The sequence below is a fragment of the Terrapene carolina genome, unplaced genomic scaffold (assembly GCF_002925995.2).
Source record: "Terrapene carolina triunguis isolate 2854851 unplaced genomic scaffold, T_m_triunguis-2.0 Scaffold62, whole genome shotgun sequence".
In the NCBI taxonomy this organism is placed as follows: domain Eukaryota; kingdom Metazoa; phylum Chordata; order Testudines; family Emydidae; genus Terrapene; species Terrapene triunguis.
The window spans coordinates 35,239,992-35,263,281 of record NW_020664413.1 but is presented as its reverse complement, the minus strand read 5'-3'; the positions used below and the strand labels follow the sequence as shown (position 1 = coordinate 35,263,281).

Genomic DNA, 23,290 nt, shown 5'->3' with positions numbered 1-23,290 from the left:
CTTTGGTGGTGATTTGCCTTCACTCTGATTATCCATGTGAGTGGCTAGCAAATGGATCTCTAGAGCTACTACATCTAGGTCTGTACATCTTTGGCTGAATTACCTGTTTCAGCAATTAGTTACCCCTTTAATTTGGTTTCTTTCCACTCCTGCCTTTAACTGCTGGGCTGTAGTACTTTACTTCGAGCTGCGGAAAAAAACAAATGAATGGCTCTGTTCACATGTCTGAATTAGCCATTAGGGGGTGCCCTATGAATAGCTAGTTTGGGATTCCTGTGTTCAGGCTGTCTCTTTTTTTTCATAGAAGCATTCAATCTCCACTACCCTAAGGACTTAAACTTCCAATTCCTCTTCCATACAGCTGCACATTTGTGCCTAAAAGATGAAATATTCCAATGAAACAATATGAGTTGGAGAGATGTGGATGACTTACTGTTTTTAAAAATGACAATAATGGAATTTTATGTAGTGGAACTAACAATTGGAGAAAAAATAAAAAATACTTGAAAAAAATAAAATCAGTACTGAATTACTATTGGTGCATACTTCAAATAACATGACAGTAACAGAAAACAAGATCAGATTTTTGGATCCCTAAGCTTGTTTAGGTTGAGTATAAACACGTCTGGCTTAATTCTGCTTTCCAAAACAAAGCATGCATTACAAATATTGTGGGAAACATTCCGTTCTTGTTACATGCAAGCTGTGCAACATGGAGCCTCAAGTCTGAACTCTGATTGCTCAAAGAAGCATTATTCTTGTGAGAAAAGGAGTTGGGGACAGAGTAAGAGGGTGTATTGGGGAAAGACCTTAGAAAGGAAAAGGAGGGAAAGCTGGACAGCCATTTGTAGAGAAAACAAAGGGAACCAATGGCAATCTCCTGTTAGTACTAATATTACCTACAAAGGTTCCTTAGTCTTACCATTAATATCATGATTCCACATTTCCTTGTTTGCTAGGGGGAAACAAGAACCTCTTCTGCAGTACTTTAATGTTTGTAAAGCTATTGGCTGTGAAGTGCTTTGTTGTGGTGCAGATGAGCAGAAAGGCGCATGGTTGCAACAGGTAAATTCTTGATTAGTAGTAATCTGGTCATCACTACTTCTGCGGGTAGTGAAACCAGCGATGCAAATTTTTTTTTTTTTTTAAAGTGTCCTTGCAGCACAGTAGAGGTATGTGCTTTGTTAGTGTTAACCCCAAAGGGGGACACTCTGGGCTGTCTACCTGTTGATAATGGGTGTCAGCAGAGAGTGCCATTGACTATGACTCAGTCTTTGTTTCTGCTTGTAGCTAACTCTGCTCGATGCCCAGGGGTGAAAGTAACTCCGAAGACTTACTGGTATGGGGGCCGGGGCCGGCTCTCCACCCCGGAAGGGGTGGGGCCTCGGGCAGAAGGGGTGGGGCTGGGGGGGGTCCGCTTTCCCCCCATGCTGCCCAGGGCTACAGCCGCTGTGGCAGCGCTTTAACGTCCCTGCCCCTTTTGCCTCCCTTGTCAGCGGCCCTGCCAGTAGGGTCGTACCAGCAGGGATGGGGAAGGGGCAGTGATGTTAACGCGTTGCCGCGGACGGGCCGGTACTGGCTTCTTACCGGTACGCCATACCGGCCCGTACTGGCTCACTTTCCTTTCACCCTGTTGATGCCATTTCAGAATTCTCAGGCCTTCCCTATTTAGTGAGGTTTACACTACTGGCTCTAAGTGCCCTGTAGCACATCACAGCAAGTAGTTATAATTCTTAAATTTGAAGGTAGAGTTTAGCACATTAAACGTTGGGTCACTTCAGTTACTTGCGAAAGCTCCCTCATTTGGAAGGCCTCCTCTACTATGAAAGGAGACGTAGGGATGTGTGAATCTCTTGGAAGCTTGAAGTGTTGCAAATCATTTATGGAGACTAATGAAAGAAGTTTGTTAATGAAATTACAACCAGTTAAACTGGTTTTTGTTTTTGTTTTCCTAGGTCAAGGCGAACAGTTTTATTTATATATAATATATACATAGATGAACATATTGGGGGAGGAGGGCAGACAGACTGGCATAGATGAACATAAAATATGTTCATCTATGCCAGTCTGTCATGTGTCTATCTTCAGAAAAGTAAAAACCTAACTACCTCCACATGTCCTGTTCTTAGGGCAGGTCTACATTACAAAACGACTTTGGTATAACTACGTCGCCCATGGGTGTGAAAAATCCACACATTTGAGCAACATAGTTATACTCACCTATGCGCATTTTAAGTGTAGACCTGCCCTTATTCTCTTTGACTTAGTTCTAGTTTTCCTGGGTATTTTTTCTCCCCTCACAGACCCTACCTACTCTCTTGCTCCACTTTGTTTATTAGTGTCCCCCATGTGGAGTATGAAAATGATAATGTCCATGTTTGAGTGGCTGCTAAAGATCTTCCACCTTCAATCATTTTAATTAAATGTAAATGCTGTTGTCCCTTGCTCCTGCTGCAAGAGTCATGATCCTTCTCACTCTCTCGTTCCTGCCACCCTTCGTTATGGTGCTAGTGTTCCATCTTTCCCTCGGAACGCATGGGAAATGTTTTTGCTTAGCAGAATAGTATATTGCCATGTTGACCTGCTCCTGTGACCACTGGAAACTGAACTGGGAGCAGGGTGAAAGAGCTGTTGAGGGTAAAATATGCTGTCAGTTTAGGAGCAAAGGAAGTGAGAAGATTGGAGATGCGAGCACTCTGAAGAGCCGGAAAGAGGAGCAAGTAGATGGTTGTAAAGGTGATTCAGAGTCAGTATGAAAAATTAGAGTTCACCTGTTTACCTCCTCTTTCTATTTATATTTTTGGGGTCCCTTTCTCTCCTGGTTCCAGCCGGTCCATGTCTTCCCTTGTTCCTGCCAGTCCATTCACCCACCATCTTACACTGCAGGAACTCAGAAATACAACTTCTTGAGCAAGTGTACACCCTCAGTAGCCCTTTAAATTCTAGTTTTTCTCCTAATTCCCTTAATTAAATCCAGAGTAATATAAATATTTTATAAACATCTTTGTGGCTATTAACTTTTAAATTAAGATTTAACAATGAATATTTGATTTGAGAGGTTGTATAATTAGAAACGTACATTTTAATCCCCAAACAGGTGTTAGTAGCTTAAATTTACTAATATTGTAGGACCAGAAACAAAGGGTAGTGGTGGTTTTTTTTAAAATTATTTTTAAGCACTTCTGAGTAAAAGAAATATCTTCAACTGTCCTTTTTAAAAATTCAATTCAAAATAAAAAGAATGAAGGCCTCTCCTAACATTGTCGTATGTTACAGTGCCATTGGTAGTTACCATGATAGAAATTATGCTTCCATAATGATCTAAGAACAGATAGTCCTTCTGTAGATTGGTGCAGGTCACAGAACAGTGTTGGCTGTCCTCCAATTAAAAGGGTATAGGGAACAGTGCTGGGTGTTCCAATTAATAACTTCTGTCAGATCTGCCTGGGTCTTCCTATATATCAGCCCCTTCCCAAGAATACAGGGGTATTAACTGGAGTTGAGATATAAATTTCCTATATCAAGACAATATTACACCTCTACCTCGATATAACGCTGTCCTCGGGAACCAAAAAATCTTACCGTGTTATAGGTGAAACCGCGTTATATTGAACTTGCTTTGATCCACCGGAGTGCGCAGACCCACCCCCCCCCGGATTTGTGTTATATCGAGTCGCGTTATATCGAGGTAGAGGTGTATTTTGTGTCTCTCTGAAATGTTTAATGATCATCACCATCTGTTTCATTTGCACAAAAATCTCATTGAAAATACTTGCTGTCTCTTTTTTTAATTCTGTCCCCATAATACGAGAACAAATGGTCACTTGAGGAAATTTACAACAAACAAAGGATAGGCTTATATCTCAGATGGGATGATTCTACAAATTTACCCTCATGAGTAATCTTGACTCTCACATTTCAATTGAAATAAGTGAGATAACTTCAGCACCTAGGGACTGTGACAATAAGAATTGTACAAATACCTGAGATACGTGGGTGACCTAGGAGCATTGAGTTTGGGCCCATAGTGCCTAGTCAGCCTGTAGTTTGTGGTTGAAGATCAAGGTTAAGCACTGTACCTGCATATTAACAAGGGCTGAATAATTTTGTGACCAATTATATTTATATCTGTTCACTTTACATCAAAGAATGTTTTGTGCTTTCGTACATAAGCGTACTGCTGCAGGAGCCAGGAAGGAGTCCCCTATCTCCTGTACAGGGTTACACAACTGTTTCGGTGTACTTCAGGGAACTTCCACCATTCCTGAAACTATAGGTGTGAATCACAGTCACAGATGGGATACTAGACCTACTGAACCACTGTGATGCTTTGGGGTTCAACTCAGACCAGTAAGGGGTTGTCATCACCTGCCCTGCAACTTTGGGTGCCTTTAAATGGTGTGCTGCTGTGGCTCACAGCCTGGACACCAGCAGCCCACATATAAGCAGAAGGGCATCCGGAGTTGCCGGGCAGGTGGTGACACAACCACTTACTGGTCTGGGTTGAACCCCAAGCATCACATTGGCTTAGTTGAACAGGATTTACATGCACCTTGCTCTTTAACTGACGTTTACACATTAAGCACTGGTAAAATAGCTTGTGATTCTCAAGTGAGAAGTCTGGGAACAGTTAAAGGTTATCGTTTTATTATTTTCCATTTATTTTGGGAAGGAAATAGGGCAAAGGGAAGTGTAAAGCTGAGTAAGCAGCAGAAAAGGCAGGAGGAGCAAAGAAACGTGCTGAGCTCATCAGGAAGCAATTAGAAGAGCTGTGTATACGGGGGGTCTGTCAGCAGCCACTCAGAGGAAATCTGAGTGTGGTGGTCATGCTGCACTTCTATGCTATGGGGCACTTGCTCCAAATGGGGGTCAGAGGGGATCCCTTTTTCTCCTGCAGGGTATGCAGGAGACCAAGCAGATTGCTTCCCTAGATGCCTCAGAAATGGAGAAAGGTACAGAGCTGTGGAGGCTGGCGTGGAAAAGGCTGCTAGGGGAAGCAAGATGGGTAGAGCTGGAGGCCAGGTGTCAGAGCGTGGCAATAGCGCTGGAGCAGTCTGACCAGGACAGATGCAGCCAGCTTGAACAGAAGAGGGTCAAGTCATACCCGTGGGACCCAGGAGGAAGGACATAATGGTGCGCCTGATTGGATACTAGCAGACGAACAGATGTGGGTGTGATAGAGCCCGTTGTTCTGCCTGTAGCATGAGTCATTATGGACACTAAAGGTTCTTCTGGGTTCTGACTGTGGAAATGTGGGAAATGTCTTTTCTTGGTATGTGTTTTGTAATAATGTAACAAGTTTGAGCCCGAGGGCTCAGGTACAAGATTGCAATAGCCAGACTCAGTGGTCAAGGAGGTAAACCCTCACTGAGGGACCTGGGTCAGTGTAGAGTGGGGCTGTGGCCAGGGTTTGCTAGGAGCAGTGGGACTCTAGCACAACTAGCAAAGCAGAGGGGGAAAAGTAGGGAAACTGAGCCACAGCTGGAAGGTACTGTGGTCCAAAATATTGTGTATAGAGAGAGGCTGGCACAGCTACAGATAGCTATGGGCCAAAACTCCACTAGGAGCCGGGCAGACGCAGGGTGGTAAGTAGGGTGACCAGCTGTCCCGATTTTATAGGGACAGTCCCGATTATATGGGGCTTGGTCTTATGTAGGCGCCTATTACCTCCCACCCCCGTCCCGATTTTTCATACTTGCTGTCTGGTCACCCTAGTGGTAACACCTCTAGGGTTCTGGCACTTCGGTTATTGGCCTGGGTGACCCAGATGGGTACTATGTCAATGTCAGGGGGGAAGGTGTGACAGTGGCCCATTTACGGTTCATTACTGTGTCAGTAACACTTGTCAGGCCTGACATGCTACACCTAACACACTGTTGATATAATCTGTATCTAAAAGGTGTCATGTAAGGTATCCTATACAAATTGCCATCATGCTGACCCTAAAAATTCTTGTGTGATGTATGTATGGGGTGTATTCAAAGTTTTACTAGATTAGAATTCCTCACATAGAGTTAATGCATAAATTTCACATGCTATTAATCACCAGTGTGTCCCAGGCTTTCATAAAAGACCTTACTCAATATACTTTTATAGTACAGTATTACTGTACACGATCAGTTGGTTCAACTGCTTATCATTTGATGTTCAGACCCACTGTCTCTATAATCCAGAGGCTCTCTCCCTCATTTGCTAGTTGGATGGCTTTATTTACTTTGCATGTATGTGTCCCCTCATTGTGTCTGCCTGACAACCGTGCTGGTCAGACAAGCAAATACACATTCCATTGTCTAAGGCAGACTGCTGATGCGTTCCTTACCAAACACATTTTAAGAATATAATTCTAGCACATATCCATAACTCTGTGTACACACCTCGTATATACATCTCACAAGAATTTTTGGGAGTTAGCTGTTTGTATATTATACAGATTGTGACAACAGTGTGTTAGATGTAGTGAGTGTGTCAGGCCTGACGAGTTACCTACACAGAGTACTGAACCACTCATGGACCTCTGTGTCACAACCACAGACCAGCCTGTATGGCAAATCTTATGTTCCTATGTAGAGTATGTATCGTGAGGAAGCAGAAATAAGTGCCTGATGTTGTAGTTTATGATGGGCACAGTGAGTGCCAGCTCTCTTAATTTAATGATAGATCCTTTAACTTGCTTGCTGAGCACCTAAAACCCTCCTTAAAAGAAAACAAAAACAGATATGCCAAAACCACCAGACAGCACAAGATGCATGGCATTTTTTTCAGTACCAGAATGACTTCTGTTCATAATGTGATCTTGATCATGTCACATCACATTTAAATTACACAGAAGGCAATGTATTTTTACTTTCTGTATGTATACTCTAGTTTTCCATATTTTCATATGTATCTTATAAACGGAAATCTAAATGAAAGACTATAAATGTGTCAAAAGAGATTTTTTTTTTTTTTTTTTGACTGGTTTGGATAGTTATTAGTAGTAAGTGCGCAAAGAACTTATTGAGGAAATGCTCTCCTCTCCCCTCCATTTTTTTTTTTAAGAAAAACAAGTGTTCAATAATCAGACCCCCTGTTAATAGAGATCTACATACTGCAGTTCTATCTAGCCTTAGAAGACTGCTTAGTGAAAATTAAGTATTGTGACTATCCCGTGTGCTAATATTCTACCTATCACCAGGTCTCTGTAGTTTGTGTGCAGCTTTCATTTTATGACACTGGAATTCTTGCTGCATTATTTAGGTGGGTTTGGGTTACAGCCTCATTTCGTGGGATTAGCTTCTGACAAGTTCCAAAGATGATAGTATTGCTTTTTGCATGCAGTCCTTGTTTATCTTTGTGTGAAATCTCATTTGCCTGAATGCTTTATGTGGACCTCTGCATATTGGGCATATTAATCCTCTGAGTTTATTATTATTGTTTTTATAAAAATTATTTGCTATTACCTCTTTTTAATTTTTAAGTCCCTTTCCAACCCTGGTGTATATTGTTAGAATAATGACTTTACCTTTGGCTACCAAAAGCATGCACAGGAGGACCAATCCCTGCAGAAACTTCTTGTAATCGTTCCTTTAGATAATTTGACTTTTAATATTTTTTTGTCATAGTCATGATTTTTTTCACTCCCTAATTTGTCCAAGCATTCTCAGTTCCAGCTGACATTCATATTGTCTTCCTTCCTTCCGCAGCTGTGGTGATGTTGGCAGCAGCTTGTTAATCTTTTTTCCTCTCCCACAAACTGCTTTCGGTTGCAGATTACAATGTGCTGAGCTGCTTTTGTGTTGGGTACAGTTTAAATGCCAGCCATTCAAATTCATTTTTATTCCCTACACACGCTTCTGATTCATGTGAAACATGTTTCCTAATACATGTTAATTTGTCTTTGTAAGACTGAAGGGTCTCATTGTTTTCTTTATTAGCTAAAGTTACAAATCAGTTTGCCTCCTGTACTGCAAAAGGCTTTTATTCTTTGAAGACAATAGAACCCAAATTGGAATCTCCTCTTCTTCTTTTTGCTGTTTTCCATCTTCCTCTTTCCCTCAGTCTAAGTAATGTTGCTCTGAGATATACCAACCTTGCATAAGGGCAAACTGTTAATACAGCATGTTATGACTAAACCCAATACAGACATATAAATTATTAGGTTTTTATACATATTTAAAGAATTTTCCATGATCTTTTAGAGAGGACTTGAGAGATCTGAGTTCAGTTCTCTGCTCCCCCGTAGATTTCATATCTGACCTTGGGAAAGTCACTTATTCTGTCGGTGCCTCCATTCCCCATCTGTAAAATTGAGAGAATACTACTTTTTTATTTTACAGAGGTGTGATGAGGAGAAATATATTAGATTGTGAGCTGCTGAGATGCTGCAATAATGGGGTGGCAAACAGGAGATTATAGCATTTATGGAGGGAATGGTATAACGGGATTTTAGTCAATTAGGCAATAACGTGCCATCGCTGGTAAAATGAGGGTCCAGCTGGAGAATCTTGCCTATATGCTCGGGGTTCTACTGATCGCCATATTTGGGGTCGGGAAGGAATTTTCCTCCAGGGAAGATTGGCAGAGGCCCTGGAGGTTTTTTCGCCTTCCTCCGCAGCATGGGGCAGGGGTCGCAAGCTGGAGGATTCTCTGCAACTTGAAGTCTTTAAATCACGATCTGGAGACTTCAACAGCTGAGTTAAGGGAAAGTGGGTGGGTCAGCTTTTGTGGCCTGCATCATGCAGGAGGTCAGACTAGATGACCATATTGGTCCCTTCTGACCTTAAGGTCTATGAGTCTATGAGCATTCTCTTATTATAGCAATTCTGATAGTAGACTTCAAAATGAACAGTTCTATAGTGTGATCTCAAACCACACATTTCTCTGCCCATTTAGGGTACATCTGCACAGCACACTAATCCCGGGTCTTTGTGACCTGCATCTGCAAACTCAGTGTTTCCAAAGTCATGCTTGAGCAGCCACGCTGAATTGGAAACCTGGGCCTCACAACTATGCTGACATGTCCAGGCTGCTCTACACAGACCTGAGTCTCAACTTCAGCTTCTGTGGGCATATACTATTGTATCCCAGGGTTCCTACCACCTTCATCAACTGTAGATGCTTTAGGGTTTGTTTCATAGTGGGTTGTAGGAGAACTTATCTGTCCATCCAGAAGCGTTTGGGTGGTTTTAGCATGCCAACACATCCAGCGGATCCGTTTTGTATCCACATGCTCCTAGTAAGCAGAACCATCAAAACAGTCTTCAACCCAATGGAAGAACTTCTACACCTCATTCTTTCAGTCCTGTTTTGGGAAACAGGTGGCACATCTGTGAGACGCTGGTGGACGTGTCAGTGACCAGTTTTTGAATTGCCGAAGACACTTCTTGGAGAGGATTGCTGAGATGTCAGCTGTGACCCAGCTGATGCTGCTCATGCCTGTTGTCTTAGCTATGTGTTCTCCCTGTGCAGACCAGCGCTTCTGGAGTGGGGCCATACCCACAGACTGGTGGGATTGCATCATTATGCAGACCTGACATGACCAACTGTAGGTCCAGAATTTTTCCACGAAGAAGCAGTTGTTTCTGGAAGCTTTATCTCTTGCCCCTACCCTCCAGCATCAAGGCACCCACCTAAGGCTGTCCGTGCCAGTCCAGAAGCAGGTCACTATAGCCACCTTGAAGCTGGCTACCTCAGACTAATCAATTTGGAGTTGGCAAATCAACTGTGGGATTGATTGTGGCAGAGGTTTGTGAGGATGATCAGGACTGTGATGAACCCAGAGAGGGTGGTCATAGCAAAAGTTCCTGAAATTATTGCTGGATCTGAGAGAATGGGCTTTCCAAAGTGCGCTGGGGCCATTGATGGGACTCGTGCCTATAGTTTGCCCTCCACAAGGAGCACATTTATGGCCACAAACATGGGATGCACTGGCAGGGTGCATGATGCCAGGATTTTCCAGAGATTGAAACTTTAGCTTCATGGAGAAGCTGGGACATTATTCCCACCCAATGACACTGTTATAAAGGGAGTCACTGTCCCCACTGTTGTCCTAGAGGATGCTGCTTACCCCTTGTTGCCATGGCTATGAAACCATATAGTGGTTTCAGAGAACCTGGCAAAAGAAGGTTCAGCTACACACTCAGTAGCTGTAGGATGGTGGTGGAATGTGCATTTGGCAGATTGAAATCCCGTTGTCACAGCCTTCTAAATCATTTAGATGGCAGTGTCATCAATGCAGTCCACATTATTGTGGCTTCTTGTATCCTGCAGCATGTCTGCGAAAACATGGGGGGAATGTTTTTACCAGGAGTGGATTCAAGACACTGCTGGATTTCTGAACAGATATGCAAAGCACAGCCAGACTGGGCACTTGTCATGACTGGGGCTGGATCCACATGTGCAACAGAAATCTGGGATGCTTTGGGCTCCCACATAATGAGTTTGCATGGTCCCATGCATGAAGAGCAATGAAATGGTATTTGAGGCTTTGCTGTGTAGGGTATGGGGCAGCTGTGGGAAGATATTTTGTCAATGTGTTGTATTAGATATTGTGAATTTTGTAAACATTTTCATAAAATGTATAACATCAACATTTTTCACCAATACTGGCCATGGACTACAACTCAGTTTATGGATTATTGTGATGACAGTTTGTAAATTTGTGTTGTGAGCGTTACTGAGAATGGATGTGTAATGACATTCATTAAAGTCTGTGACACCTCTAACATTACAATAGCAAATTTTATTATATATAGCCTTGAAATGGCCAGCTATTCCTGGGTGTCGGTTGTGTCTCTATTCTCCTTTGGCTTTCTGGTCATTTTGTATGTGTGGGCTGCAACTGTATTAGTGTATAAATGCACAGGGTACATTTATCTGTTCCATTTGCTATTGTTCATTGCCCCTGACATGATCCAGCCACCCCCTGAGTTGTCCAAATGATGCATAGCCTACAGGGCACGATAGTGTGGAGGGGACTCGCTGTGGCACAGGAGCTGAAGGTGGCACTGGAGCCTGCAGCCTGGTAGTGATGAGTGCAAGTAACTGCTCAAACAGTTCCTGCTGTGCTCTGTCTTCCTCCCTCAACCAGCAGTCATGCTCCAGGAATTTGTCCATCAATTTCTCCTCGCACTTTGTAGCCTCTTTCTCTCCTCCCATCTTTCATCTGTATCCTTTTGATATGCCATTTGGTCCTTCCGGAATTCTGTGTACTGATTTGTTTCATGTAGCAGCTCTCCTGTCAGCTCATCTGATTCTTTCTCCTTGCTTGCAGTAGGTTGGCCCACACTTCCAGGCTCCTGATGCCGTGTGTTTGCCCTGTGTGGAGGTGGAAGGCCTTGAAAGGAAGGGGAAGGGGTGGGGGGGAAGAGAGCACATTATCTGACCGTGGTTTTAAAAAAAAGTACATTTCCCACGGCATGAAAGGGGCTGCTTTAATTAAAGGTCAAAAATGATACTTTATTGATGGGCTGTATTTTATTCACACACCACGCTGGAGGCTTCAGTCTTTTGGAATAGGTAGGAGGAAAAACAGCATAATAAAGATAATGGATTTCAAGAAGGCAGACTTCAGCAAATTCATGGAGTTAGTAGGTAAGCTCCCATGGGAAGCAATTCTAAGGGGAAAAACAGTTCAAGAGAGTTGGTAGTTTTTCAGAGAGACATTAGTAAGGGCAAACTGTCCCACTGCAGAGGAAAGATAGGAAATATGACAAGAGACCACCCTTGCTTAACCTAGGCGATCTTCAATTATCTGAAACTCAAAAAAGTTTGAGTGGAAACTAGGTCAAAGGACAAATATATACACAAAATTAGAAAGGCCAAGGCACAAAATGAGATTGAACTTGCCAGAGACATAAAGGGTAACAAAAAAGCATTCTACAAATACGTTGGAAGCAAGACGAAGACCAAGGACAGGGTAGGCTCATTACTCAATGAGGGAGGAGAAACAATAACCGGAAATAGCAGAAATGTCAATGACTTTTTTTGTTTCCATTTTCACCAAAAGGGTTGGTGGTGATTGGACATCTAACATAGTGAATATCAGTGAAAATGAGGTAGGATCAGAGGCTAAAATAGAGAAAGAACAAGTTAAAAACTACTTAGGGCAGGTCTTCACTACGGGGGGGGGGGGGTCGATTTAAGATATGCAAATTCAGCTACGCGAATAGCGTAGTTGAATTCGGCGTATCGGAGCCGACTTACCCCGCTGTGAGGACAGCAGCAAAATCGACCTCTGCGGCTCCCCGTCGACGGCGCTTACTCCTACCTCCGCTGGTGGAGTAAGCGCGTCGATTCGGGGATCGATTGTCGTGTCCCGACGAGACGCGATAATTCGATACCCAAGAGATCGATTTCTACCCGCCGATTCAGGCTGGAAGTGTAGACCTAGCCTTAGACAAGTTTGATTTCTTCAAGTCACCAGGGCCTGATGAAATATACCCTAGAATACTCAAGGAGCTGACTGAGGAGATATCTGAGCCATTAGCAATTATCGTCAAGAAGTCACTGAAGACGAGAGAGATTCCAGAGGATTGGAAAAAGGGCAAATATAGTGCCCCTCTGTAAACAGGGAAATAAGGACAACCCAGGGAACTACAGATAAGTCAGCTTAACTGCAGTACCTGGAAAGATAATGGAGCAAATAATTAAGCAATCAGTTTGCAAACACCTAGAAGATAAGCTGTAAACTAACAGTAAGCATGGATTTATCAAGAACAAATTGTGTCAAATCAACCTGCTAGCTTTCATTGATAGGGCAACAAGGCTTGTGGCTGGGGTGAAGCAGTAGTTGTGGTGTATCTTGATTTTTAGCTAGGGAAATACCTTATAGTAGCTCCATCTAGGTTGTACGTGCATAACTGATTGGAAAACGGTTCCCTGAGAGTAATTATCAGTGGCTCACAGTCAAGCTGGAAGGGCGTATTGAGTGGGGTTCAATATCTTCATCAATGATTTAGATTTGAATTTTGTTCTGCTGTTCTGGCTTGTAAATGTTAATTTTCCATAATTTGCAAGTGGTTAAATGCTAGTTTGAATGTTCACATCAGCCTCAATATACTCGTTTAAATGTATTTTGTGCATATGTGTACAAATGAGTAACATGTGAATAAGCCAATTCAGGAATACTAGAAAACTGAAGAAGGTGTGGGGGCTGCACAATGTTAAGGATATGTTTCAAGATAGATAATGTTCCTATTGCAACGAGCATTTTCCGTTAGCATAGTTCTGACCCATCTGTGATATTGCCAGTTGTAAGGTTGTGTGAAAGATGGAAACAAGAGCGCAGCTCTTCCCCCACCTCCCTACCCCCGCCACTGCTTTGCCATTAACCTCCTTCTCCCCACTCTAGCCTACTTAAACAAGTTCACTGGTACCTGTTGACAGTATGCAGATTAAGATGACTGTGGTTTAAACTAAAACTGAGCTTGCATTGAGTCAATCAATCCACACTTGATCCTGGCAAACACAAGTTGTTCAAAATCCAGTTGTGGAGAACATAAATGTCAAGCTCTCATGGCATATAAAGAATGTTTTGTGCAGAATTTCTGCACAGTTGCAATCCTTGAAGGTGACTTATTGTTCAGTGGCTTGGGGTTTTTGGTGCAGCTGAGGTTCCTATTTTCCTTCACGTAACCATGTGTTCTGTGGTCTTTCATGTCCAGCTGATCCCTACTGGCCTAGATTTGCACTTATTCTGCCTTCAGACAACTTTCAAAAAAATTATTCAGTTGAACACCATATTTTGATAATATTTTTCCTTGAGGCATTTGTTTATTGCTTCTTCAAAGGCAATTGGTTTAAAAACTTAAAGCACACTCATTCTTCATCAGTAAGGCTTTCTCTTTCAGCTCTTTGCCAGCACCATTAAACTCCATTAAAATAAGTATATTAGAAGAGGTCTTCCAAATGACTGAAAATATAGGTGTAAGTGTCTGCACTAAGCACAAAAGGTGTAGTGCCTGAGCATGTCAGGCTCTAAAGGTTTATAGATGTTGAAAATACAAAAATAACATGTCTAAAAAGTACATTTTGGCTTGTGATTGGTGTAATTTCAGAGTTTTCAGTGCAGCTGTTAAAGAATAATAGTGTTGTCTTGTTTGTCTAATTCGACACCTATATTTAAAATAGGTTGCAGAGCAGCTTTTTTGCATTGTATTAATAGTATTGCATAGTTCTTTAGAAGCTGGTGTTTTAAACCTCTTTGGTTTGGTTTCTCATTGTCAAGCCAAATAGGTACTATATGTGGTGTGACGTTAGAGTGCAATGGTCACACTCCAATATTTTTTAAATCCCCTGCAGTCTACCTTGTGCTATGTAGCTCCCGAGCTAGCAGTAAGCAGCTACTGGAGAGTAACCACCATCGCGTGGATTCTGCAAGTTTAGCTCTCCATGTATATTTTAATCTATTTAAAAAGCAAAACCAAAAATTCTCTATCCTGTCTGAGTGGGAATTTGCTTTTTCTCTTTTTCTCCAGTGTTCCAGAATAGCACCTCTCATGCTAGTGACTTCTTTGTCTTCCCTTCACAGCCTGTAGTGACCATTATCATGGTAGGATTAAATAAACAAATGAACTTCAGAGCAGGGCACACCTAGTTTTGGCCTTTGGTTTCTTCTGAGAAATGGTACAAATAAAACCAAACCTGGATCAAACTGTCATCTTTTTGTAAGAGCTTAGAAAATGTTGTGTAGACCTCTGAGCTACTCTATCCTTTTTAACCTTTGGAGGCTAAATATCTAGACCTGATTAAGGAAGTAATAACTACAAAGGATTATTACTATTTTTAAAGAAAACTTTAAAAGGTATCTTATCTGGCATTTCTCATTGTACAGAAAACTGCTTTCTATGCATCGTTCTATCATGACTCCACGAGTCTCAAACCTGGGTCCACAGGGTTCCCCGTTGACTGACATTGTCCTGCTCTTACTCAGCAGCTTGCTACCAACTGACCAAGTAAAGAGACCATGAAACCTGAAGCTACATCTAGAAGGCTGCCATTGGGCCCTGATTGGAGGAATGCCAGAACCTATTTAAATAGGGCTTCCTATTTAAACCCAAAGAAGGAGTGAGACAGGAAGTTGTCCACATAACTGGGTGAATTCCTGTCTGGCAGCTACGTCGAACTCTGCTTTCTCACCTAGTTCCTGAACCCTGCCTTCCTGATTTATCCCTGGATCCTACTTCCCTGCCTTGCTCCTGATTCCTACTTTCCTGATCTGTTCCTGCCTTGTTCCAGTTTCCTGTCCTTGGTCTCTGACTCTGACCCTTGGCTCGACTCTGACTCTGACCACGCAAGCCCCAGTCATGACAAGTTCTCCCCATTACGTATTAATGGCTAGTACCATACAACTGTTCATAGTCCCCCTTTTTCCTGTTGCAATGTGTTGATTTTTTTTTTTTTTTCAAATGAGAATTTTTCCATTTTATACTTTTAGTACAATGGGTCATATTTTTAAAAAGGCATCCTCTTGAGTTTAACTGCAAAGGCATTTAAATTTCTCCACTGTGGACTACTTCTTGTTTCTTGGTTTGATCATTTGAAATAATTAAGGAAACTGATTATAATCAAACACCAGTGTTGCTGCTGATTATCATGCTGTGCTTCTAGCAATCTCATGAGTCTCATAAATGCTTTCCAAGGTGTGTTAAGAGTAGTCTGATTCTGTTTTGTTTTGCTCAAGTAGGTTGAGCAGAATCCTGGGAAAACAGGCATGATGTCAGGTTCTGAGAAAGAGCAAGATGGCAACAGAAGGGTATTTGATTTTTTTAATTTAGGAGTTAGCTGCTGGATGCTCCTGGTGTGTGCTTCATTAGGCTGCCTAATATACATACATTTGCCCAGTCTGCAACGTGCTACGTGCATGCCTCCTGTTTTCGTAGTCATGCCTGAATGCGTTTTACTGAGTTATTTATAAAGATCCAAACTTACTTTAAAGATCAGAAGTGTTTAATAGGTTTTCACTACATTTTTGTGCTTTGTCAGGGTGGTTTTTTTTTTTTTTTTTTATTGCTTTAAGAGCTTTTTCTCCATCCATATTAAATCTGTTCCATGTCAACAGCAACACATTTTTATATATATATAATTTTTTTTTAGGGATCGTATTTTGTGGGTCAGAAAGAGGTGGAACTTTATTTTAATCCAGCAATTTAACATCAACTAACATTTCTGCATAAACACTTCAAAAGTCCAAATGCTTAAGGCTCATATCCTATGAACAATAGTATGTATAACTTTAACCTTGAATAGTACCATGAACGGCCTGTCCCATTTAAGAGAAAAGGGCTACTCACAGTAGTGAGTGCGATGTACAGTAATTGCTTGCAGGTTCTGGCCCCAAGTATTGTGGTTCTCAAAAGATGGTCTATAAATCGCCATTAGTCCAAGGAGATGGTACACAAAATTTAAATGTTTTTTAAAAGCCTAAGTATTAACAGGAGAGGTGATCCGTGGAAAGACCTCTCTCCTGAATCAAACTACGAAATGAAAGCATTGGAGAACAGCTGATGTATACTGTAACTGTCGACTTAGTTACCAGAATGCAAGTAAGGCTTTTGAAGTACAAGAACTAAACATCTATTGTTTCATTTTTCACAGGTTAGACGAGTACCTGGCTCTAGTGGCCATCTTCATAAGACGGAAGATGGGGACTGGGAGTGGAGTGATGATGAGATGGATGAAAAGAGTGAAGAAGGCAAAGCTGCATTTTCTCAAGAAAAGGTAAGTTGTTTTCTACTAACTGCTGATACACTAGCAAAGTAATGTAGTGTTTTCATTTTTTTGTGAAAAGTATTTCTACAGTATAAAATAAACTACAACAGCTAATATCTAACTACTTCTTCTACAGTCAAGAAGAGTAAAAGAAGAGGAGAATACAGAGGTAAATCATCCTTTGTTACTTTACTGCCCCCCAATAGCTTGGATAGGAGGAAATATTGTGATAGCTTCCAATTTTTATATTTATAAAAATTGGGGTAAAATTGTAGGGGCCTGATTCTGCAGCCTTTCTGCTGAGTAGTAAATAATTTTGAGTAGGGGTTGAGCATGAAGGTTATGCAGGTGGGCCTGGAGTGATTAACTTATAGCACTCACAGGGTAAAACGGCTAGGAAATTCAAGCAGATTCTGCTCATGCTTTCTAGCTTTGAAGTCTAGTAAAAAAATATTGATTTAAAATGAGCAATTTGGCTATTTTTAATGAATCTTCAAAACTGGATCACACTAATTACTACCTTTTCCCTCACACTAATGATGGCTGTTTCTCTGTAGCTGAAATGTCTCCAAAGAATTTTCAGCCTTTTAGAATCTGTATCGGTACTGTGCATAACTGGTAATTAGAATGGTTCATACCATATGCAGTATAATGGTTCAGTACAGTGCTACAATAGAATAGATTGATTCAGTCACCCATAAACACAAAAGAAATACCGTATTAAATGCCATCTTCTTATGCTGAGACTAGGAAGGATTCCTGCCATGTATAAATGGAATAATAGGATTTCTGGTTTACTGTCAAAGTTCTATTCAGATGCTTATTTATTGGATGTATGAAACGGATACATTCTTCACCTGTAGCTTTGGATCCTCCAATCCCAACTGATGTGTTGCCGAGTCCTACATAGAGGCTGATAGTCTGCAAAAGTTTTGGTACCACAGGATTCTCTGAATTCTGTGCTTGTTCTTTCTCTGACCCCAGTGCTCTTCCTTGACATTCAAAAGAAATCTTTCAACTTCTTCCTGCCTGACTCTCTCAAACATGGAACCAGTTAACATGTGGTGTGCTCATCCCTTTGGAAGTGGCTGCTAAGATCTGAGATGATTTGTGGTGCTGTTCAGTGAACTTCTTGCTGCTGCTTTAGATCAGTCTTCAGAGCTGGAGGTGACCTTCAGAATAAAAATATATATTGTTTGAATAGATCAGAGATTTGACACATTCTTTCCCCTTCCTTTAAAGTATTTGAAAGTTGTATCATCTGCCCAGTAAATCCCAGAGTTCATAGATTGAGCAGATTGGGTCTTTGCTAGTAGATCAAGAATCTGGAGCTTCTGAAAACAGTCTACTTAGAGATTTCTTTATCTGGGTGATTAGTGAAGTAGTTGGCCCACCCTTCTGGACTAACGTAAAGCAGAGGGTCTGTAGCTAAGCTTCTGACTTCAAAGGGGCCAAATCGGATTCTGCCTAAATATTTTTCTTCTGAAGGATTTGCCATTTTTATAAAGTAGTTCCCAAGGACGCAGGTTCTTGTTGCATTTCTCAAAAAATTTCCAAGTTGTTCCATGGGAAATTACTGCCATTGAAAGAGGAAGGAAGCCTGATCAGGTGGCAGTCTTCTGCGTGGTGACTATGCCTTCATCAGCCATATGTGATGCAAAGAAAACTTGATTAATTTTCATCTAGTATAATTGCACTAGTTGTGCAGATTTCCCATGGAAAAGCCTAACCTGTGTCTGGGACCGTACATCTATGGCTGGTATAGTTCTAGTCAAAGGAGCACAAGAGAAAATTTCTCCCTTAAAATTTCCTGGATGAAATAAGTAAACCAGGCCCTGAAGTCCTTGGAGTTATCATCTGCCCTGTAGAGTCTTCATTTATACATTCCATGTGGTAAGACTTCTCCTGGAGTAACTAAGGGACCCACAGCTTCCCGATCTATAAAATCAAATGGTTTAACATCTGCTTTGTGATTAATTTCCTTTGTTTCTTCATTGACGTCTCCACATCTTGCAGTAAGGTCACTCTCATCTTTGGCAGGAGAGCTTTGTCATGAAGGTTATGAGCTGCTGTCATGAAAATCTTAGATAAAGTAGAGCTTTCTTCCTTTTATTGGGGAATGGTAGTTGTGGAAATCCTCTTAATCAGGAACATACTCAGCCAGTGAGGGAGTCAGGCATTCTGTCTTTGCAAGATCTGTGTTTCAGAAAAGTTAAGGTTTAACAGAGCTAGAACCAAACCATCAGGTAACTCATCTGACTATCCCAGGCCCATCTCAAATCCGGCAAAGATCTAGGAAGTCCGTGCTCTTATGGCTTATTCAGTTTGCTTTGTGGTTACAGATTGGATGTTAAATGAAGTTGGCTGTTGTAGAAAGGAAGAAATACAAAACTGTGTAGACAAAGGCAGCCTAGTTCTGATATCCGGTCCAGGAGACCCCCTGGCATTTATAGATGCACAGGCATTGTATCTCCCAGAGACGGTTATGAGTCTCAGTATCTGAAACTCTCCCTGCAAAACGTTCTTTTCCATTACTGTTCTCCCTTTCCAGGAACCAGGGTAACATACAATGATTATTAAAATAATAAATTTTATGGATGATTACATCTGGGATGATGGGTGGAAGTGGAAAGGTTCACCATAAATAATGTTGTTGTGCTTTAACCAAGCACTCTCAGGAAGGGCCTATGATCTTCCAGACCATCCTGGTCCTTTTAGGCAATGCCCCTGTGAGCCCACACCCTCTTTTGATATGTCTGATATTTAATAGAGGAAAGCAGCACCTGACAATAAGCTCATGGCACCTAGAAGTGAAGCTGCTTAGGTTCAATAAGTAGACTCATCTGCTTGCTTGCCATTCTACCTTGGTTTAAACATTCCAAGCGTGGCTTGCTCATTTCTGTTTATTCTCTGAGAATACTGAAGAGTTTAAAGAAAATGGTCTCACCCTGGGGACTGTTCACATCCAGCAGATGCTATGGTTCTGTAGTGGATGCTGATCCTTCCCCAACCAATGGCCTATGTCCCGGAAGTTGATATGTTGTTTCCTTTGGGTTCCACAAAGTCTAGCAGCGACCAGCCTTGTTCTGCTCTCTGGCACATTCTTTTCCAGCTTTACACAATGTGGCCCCCTATTTCCTGCCCCCAGACTTAACCAAATCCCTCCTGTCTCAGCCAGTCAAATTTCGTTGTCAATTACTTAGCCCACTCCAGTAGGTCAGATGTGGAAGGCCACAGTGGACTTCATTAGTAAGGCGGTAGTTTGTTCACAGCTTTGATGTCTCTCCAAGTATAATTTGGGCATCCGTTCTCTAAGCAGTGGTCTCTATTTAAGTCTCCCTTTTGCTGTGTGAAGGTGGGATTACCAGACAGTTCCTTTCATTCTAGAGTCATCATTCTGAATGTACGTGTAAACGTCTGGTACGTCAGACATGCAGAATCGTCCACTCTGTTAAATCAGTAATTAGTTCCTAGGACAAGAGTTGTGGGGTTTTATAAAGTTTCCTTGCTGGTTAGGAATTGGTTACTGTTTAGGTTAGAAATGTGGAGGAAACGTTCTTATTCTTCTGTTAATCGCTGTACGTCTCTAAATGTTGTAGGATATTGCCTTGGATCAGAGGTGGTCAGAGTAAGATGTGCAAAATACGTGGAGCATGTCATTGGTGCTGTGTGCCTGTCAGGGTTCCCATCCCCATGAAGACTATCACTTTGAAATGGTGTATCTATAGTAGATGTAGAAACACATGTAAAAAGGTTGTAGTCTTACTATAGACACAAATTAGTTAATCTAAAGCATTCTTTTTAAACTCTTGCTGACCAAGGATTCTTTAATTTCAGTAAATGCTAAATTTGTGCCCATACAGTACTTACATTGACATGTTAAAATGACTCCTTTTATGAATCTCAAATGTGTGGTGTTTTTTTGTTTTTTCCCCCTTGCTTTCTTAGTAAGCCTTAACTGGCATCAATGTCCAAAAACAAGCATTCATAAAACTATTTTGGTGGTGTATGGATTTTTTAAAAATCACTTTTCATAAAGATTTCATCATAATCTTTTAACAGATTTCCATGAATGCCACTAATATCCCAGAACAGATCCAGAATCTATCTATACAAGACCCTCAGGTACTGTCAATAGTTATAGTTTATCGTTTTCTTTTTTTTTTTTTTTCTTTTAGATTTCAGGGAAGTACAAATTCTTATATGGTGGGGATGGAGGGGAAAGGATAACATGAAGATGGAGACAGAAATAACAAACTTGGATTCCAATATAAAGATTTGGCAAAGCTGGTGAGGTCAATCATGGTAGACTCTTAGTTCTCCACCTATGGCTAGAAACAAGATTTAACTAGAAATAAGACTAGAAACTTAGTGCTGTGTGAAAACAACTGAAGAACGGCTCAGTATTCTAACTCCATAATTATTACTTAATAGATTATCAGAATTTGATGCTGAGTGGAGAAAAATCCAGCGCCCTAATTTAAGCTCCATGATTTGTGGTTCTGTAATCTATTTAAATACACAGACTGTTCTGCAGGTTTCACTTGCACTTTAGACCTAGCACTTTAATAAAGCCCTTAAAAGGTGCTTGAGAGTCAGAGTACATGTTCAATATTTTATGCTTGCATCAAACCTATAACTGGGAAACTATTTAACATTTCTATCCGGCATCCGTTGTAACTTACATGCTGCTTTTTTCTTTAATAGTCCCTACCTACTGTTAGTGATGAATATACTGAAGTTCCACATGCAGTGAATCTTGTTCTAAGATTAAGGTAAAGGATTAATCTATTTATTTTAGCGTTCCTTTTTTGTCGACTGTGTTATTCCTGATCTCCCTCATTAAACTTCCATAACATTAGCATAAAATAAAAATATTAACCTCTTTAATCTCCCAGTATGACCAGTATGAATTGTGCTCCCATGACTAATTGGTGTCTTTTAATTGCTTACTAAAATAGAGGAAAATGAAAAGCAGAATATGAATGTGGCTTTAGGCTACGTATACCCTTCATTAAGTATTTTCTTTTTTTCCTTGCAATGCAGGATCACAGTCAGTGATTTTTAATGAGTTTCTTTCACACTTCAGCAGTCAGCCTCTGACAGAAATAAACCATGGCTATATTACAAGTTGCCTGCTCAAAACATTTTTCACTAGCAGGTTTGATCAGCCACTGTGGAAAAATGACAGGTATCTTTTGAAAGAACATTTAGTCTTTTAGGAAATGGAGACAAATGTGATGTCTGACTTCATAGTTTTTATTCAGTAGAAGAAAGTCAGTTTATATTTTAATAAAATCAGTTTACAGCTGCTTATAAAATAATTGCTTGTTAAGTATCAAGCTTTATTCTTGGAGAACTATTTTTTCACAAAAAGCTAGCTAGCTTTCGATGTATTTTTCATAGGGTGTCTCCTTAAATGGCTAATTTATTTAAAGTAATTTACGGGGGAACACAACTTCAAAACTTGTCATCCTTCTGCTCATGCAGATAACGAGGTGATAATCTCTTCCACAGGCATTTTTTTTGGGGGGGGGGAAATAAGAGTATTATGACATTATACTTAATTAGCACAAATACACATGAAGGGTGTACAAATGGCCTTTTTATAGCCAAATGTTTTTTAATAGTTGTCGACTCTAAGCCAGAAACAAAACAGCTATATAAAAGTACAGCATGTGATTTTCCTGAAGGCAATAAAATTTAAAACTCCTTTATTAGAAATCAGTAAAATATCTACATGATTAATCCAGAAAGCTAAATATCCTATGTTAATCCAGAAAGCCATCCTTCTCCTCTTGTGACATCTACAAGAGATTGCCCAATCAACAATGGCTGGGTTGTGTGGGAGTCAGGGATAAGTGACTTTGTTTAAAAAAGTCTTTAAAGTGATTTGGAATCAAGTTGTGTAGCAGCCAAGCTATGTAACAGTACAGTCACATTGTTACCCTTCATCTTTCCATCTGCCCCTCGACTATTTCATACTCATTTTCACCTTATCTCCACTTAGATCATAAGTATCTTCCCATGTATTTGTACAGTGTGTAACACAATGTGATTGTGATCTTTATTGGTGGAATTCCCATAATGATTTATTGACCAATTGGGGTAGTTTCTTGAAACACAAACCTTGAATATTGCACTTAGGGAAGATGGTGACTAATGTTCTAAGAATTAAAATAAATAAATAAAAAATAAACCACTAGAACAGATGTAGTTGGAAATGCTAGCTGGGGGTCATGTTTAGGAATGTGCAATGAAAATCCTTTGATTTTACTTTCATATCAACAAAATAGAATAGAAGTGGATTTAAGAATTCTTTGTGTAGATTATATTTTAAAAGCAAAGCAAGAAACTATTGACTAAGATTTTTTTTTTACTAGATTAAGGAAAAATGGGCCTTTAGTTTTTGTTTTTTTTCAGAATCACTCACACTGAATCAAGCTTTGAGAAGCAGTGAGGTAGAATGTGTGGGGAGGTTAATTTCTGAACAGGTAATTATACTGAGATTTAGTGGAAGAGAGGAATTCTATTTGGGTTTTTGTTGGTGAAGGGTGTGTGTGTGTGTGTGTGTGTGTGTGTGTGTGTGTGTGTGTGTGTG

General features: G+C 40.8%; 1 protein-coding gene across 1 annotated transcript in view; it reads left to right on the top strand.

The window, feature by feature from the left end:
• STK39 (serine/threonine kinase 39) overlaps positions 1 to 23,290 on the top strand; it is a 163,237-nt gene that overhangs the window by 76,542 nt on the left and 63,405 nt on the right. Inside the window, exons 11-14 of the mRNA XM_024200630.1 lie at positions 16,576 to 16,698; positions 16,826 to 16,858; positions 20,752 to 20,814; positions 21,397 to 21,464. Of these exons, the coding sequence (XP_024056398.1) occupies positions 16,576 to 16,698; positions 16,826 to 16,858; positions 20,752 to 20,814; positions 21,397 to 21,464 (287 nt within the window). The remainder of the gene's footprint in view (positions 1 to 16,575; positions 16,699 to 16,825; positions 16,859 to 20,751; positions 20,815 to 21,396; positions 21,465 to 23,290) is intronic.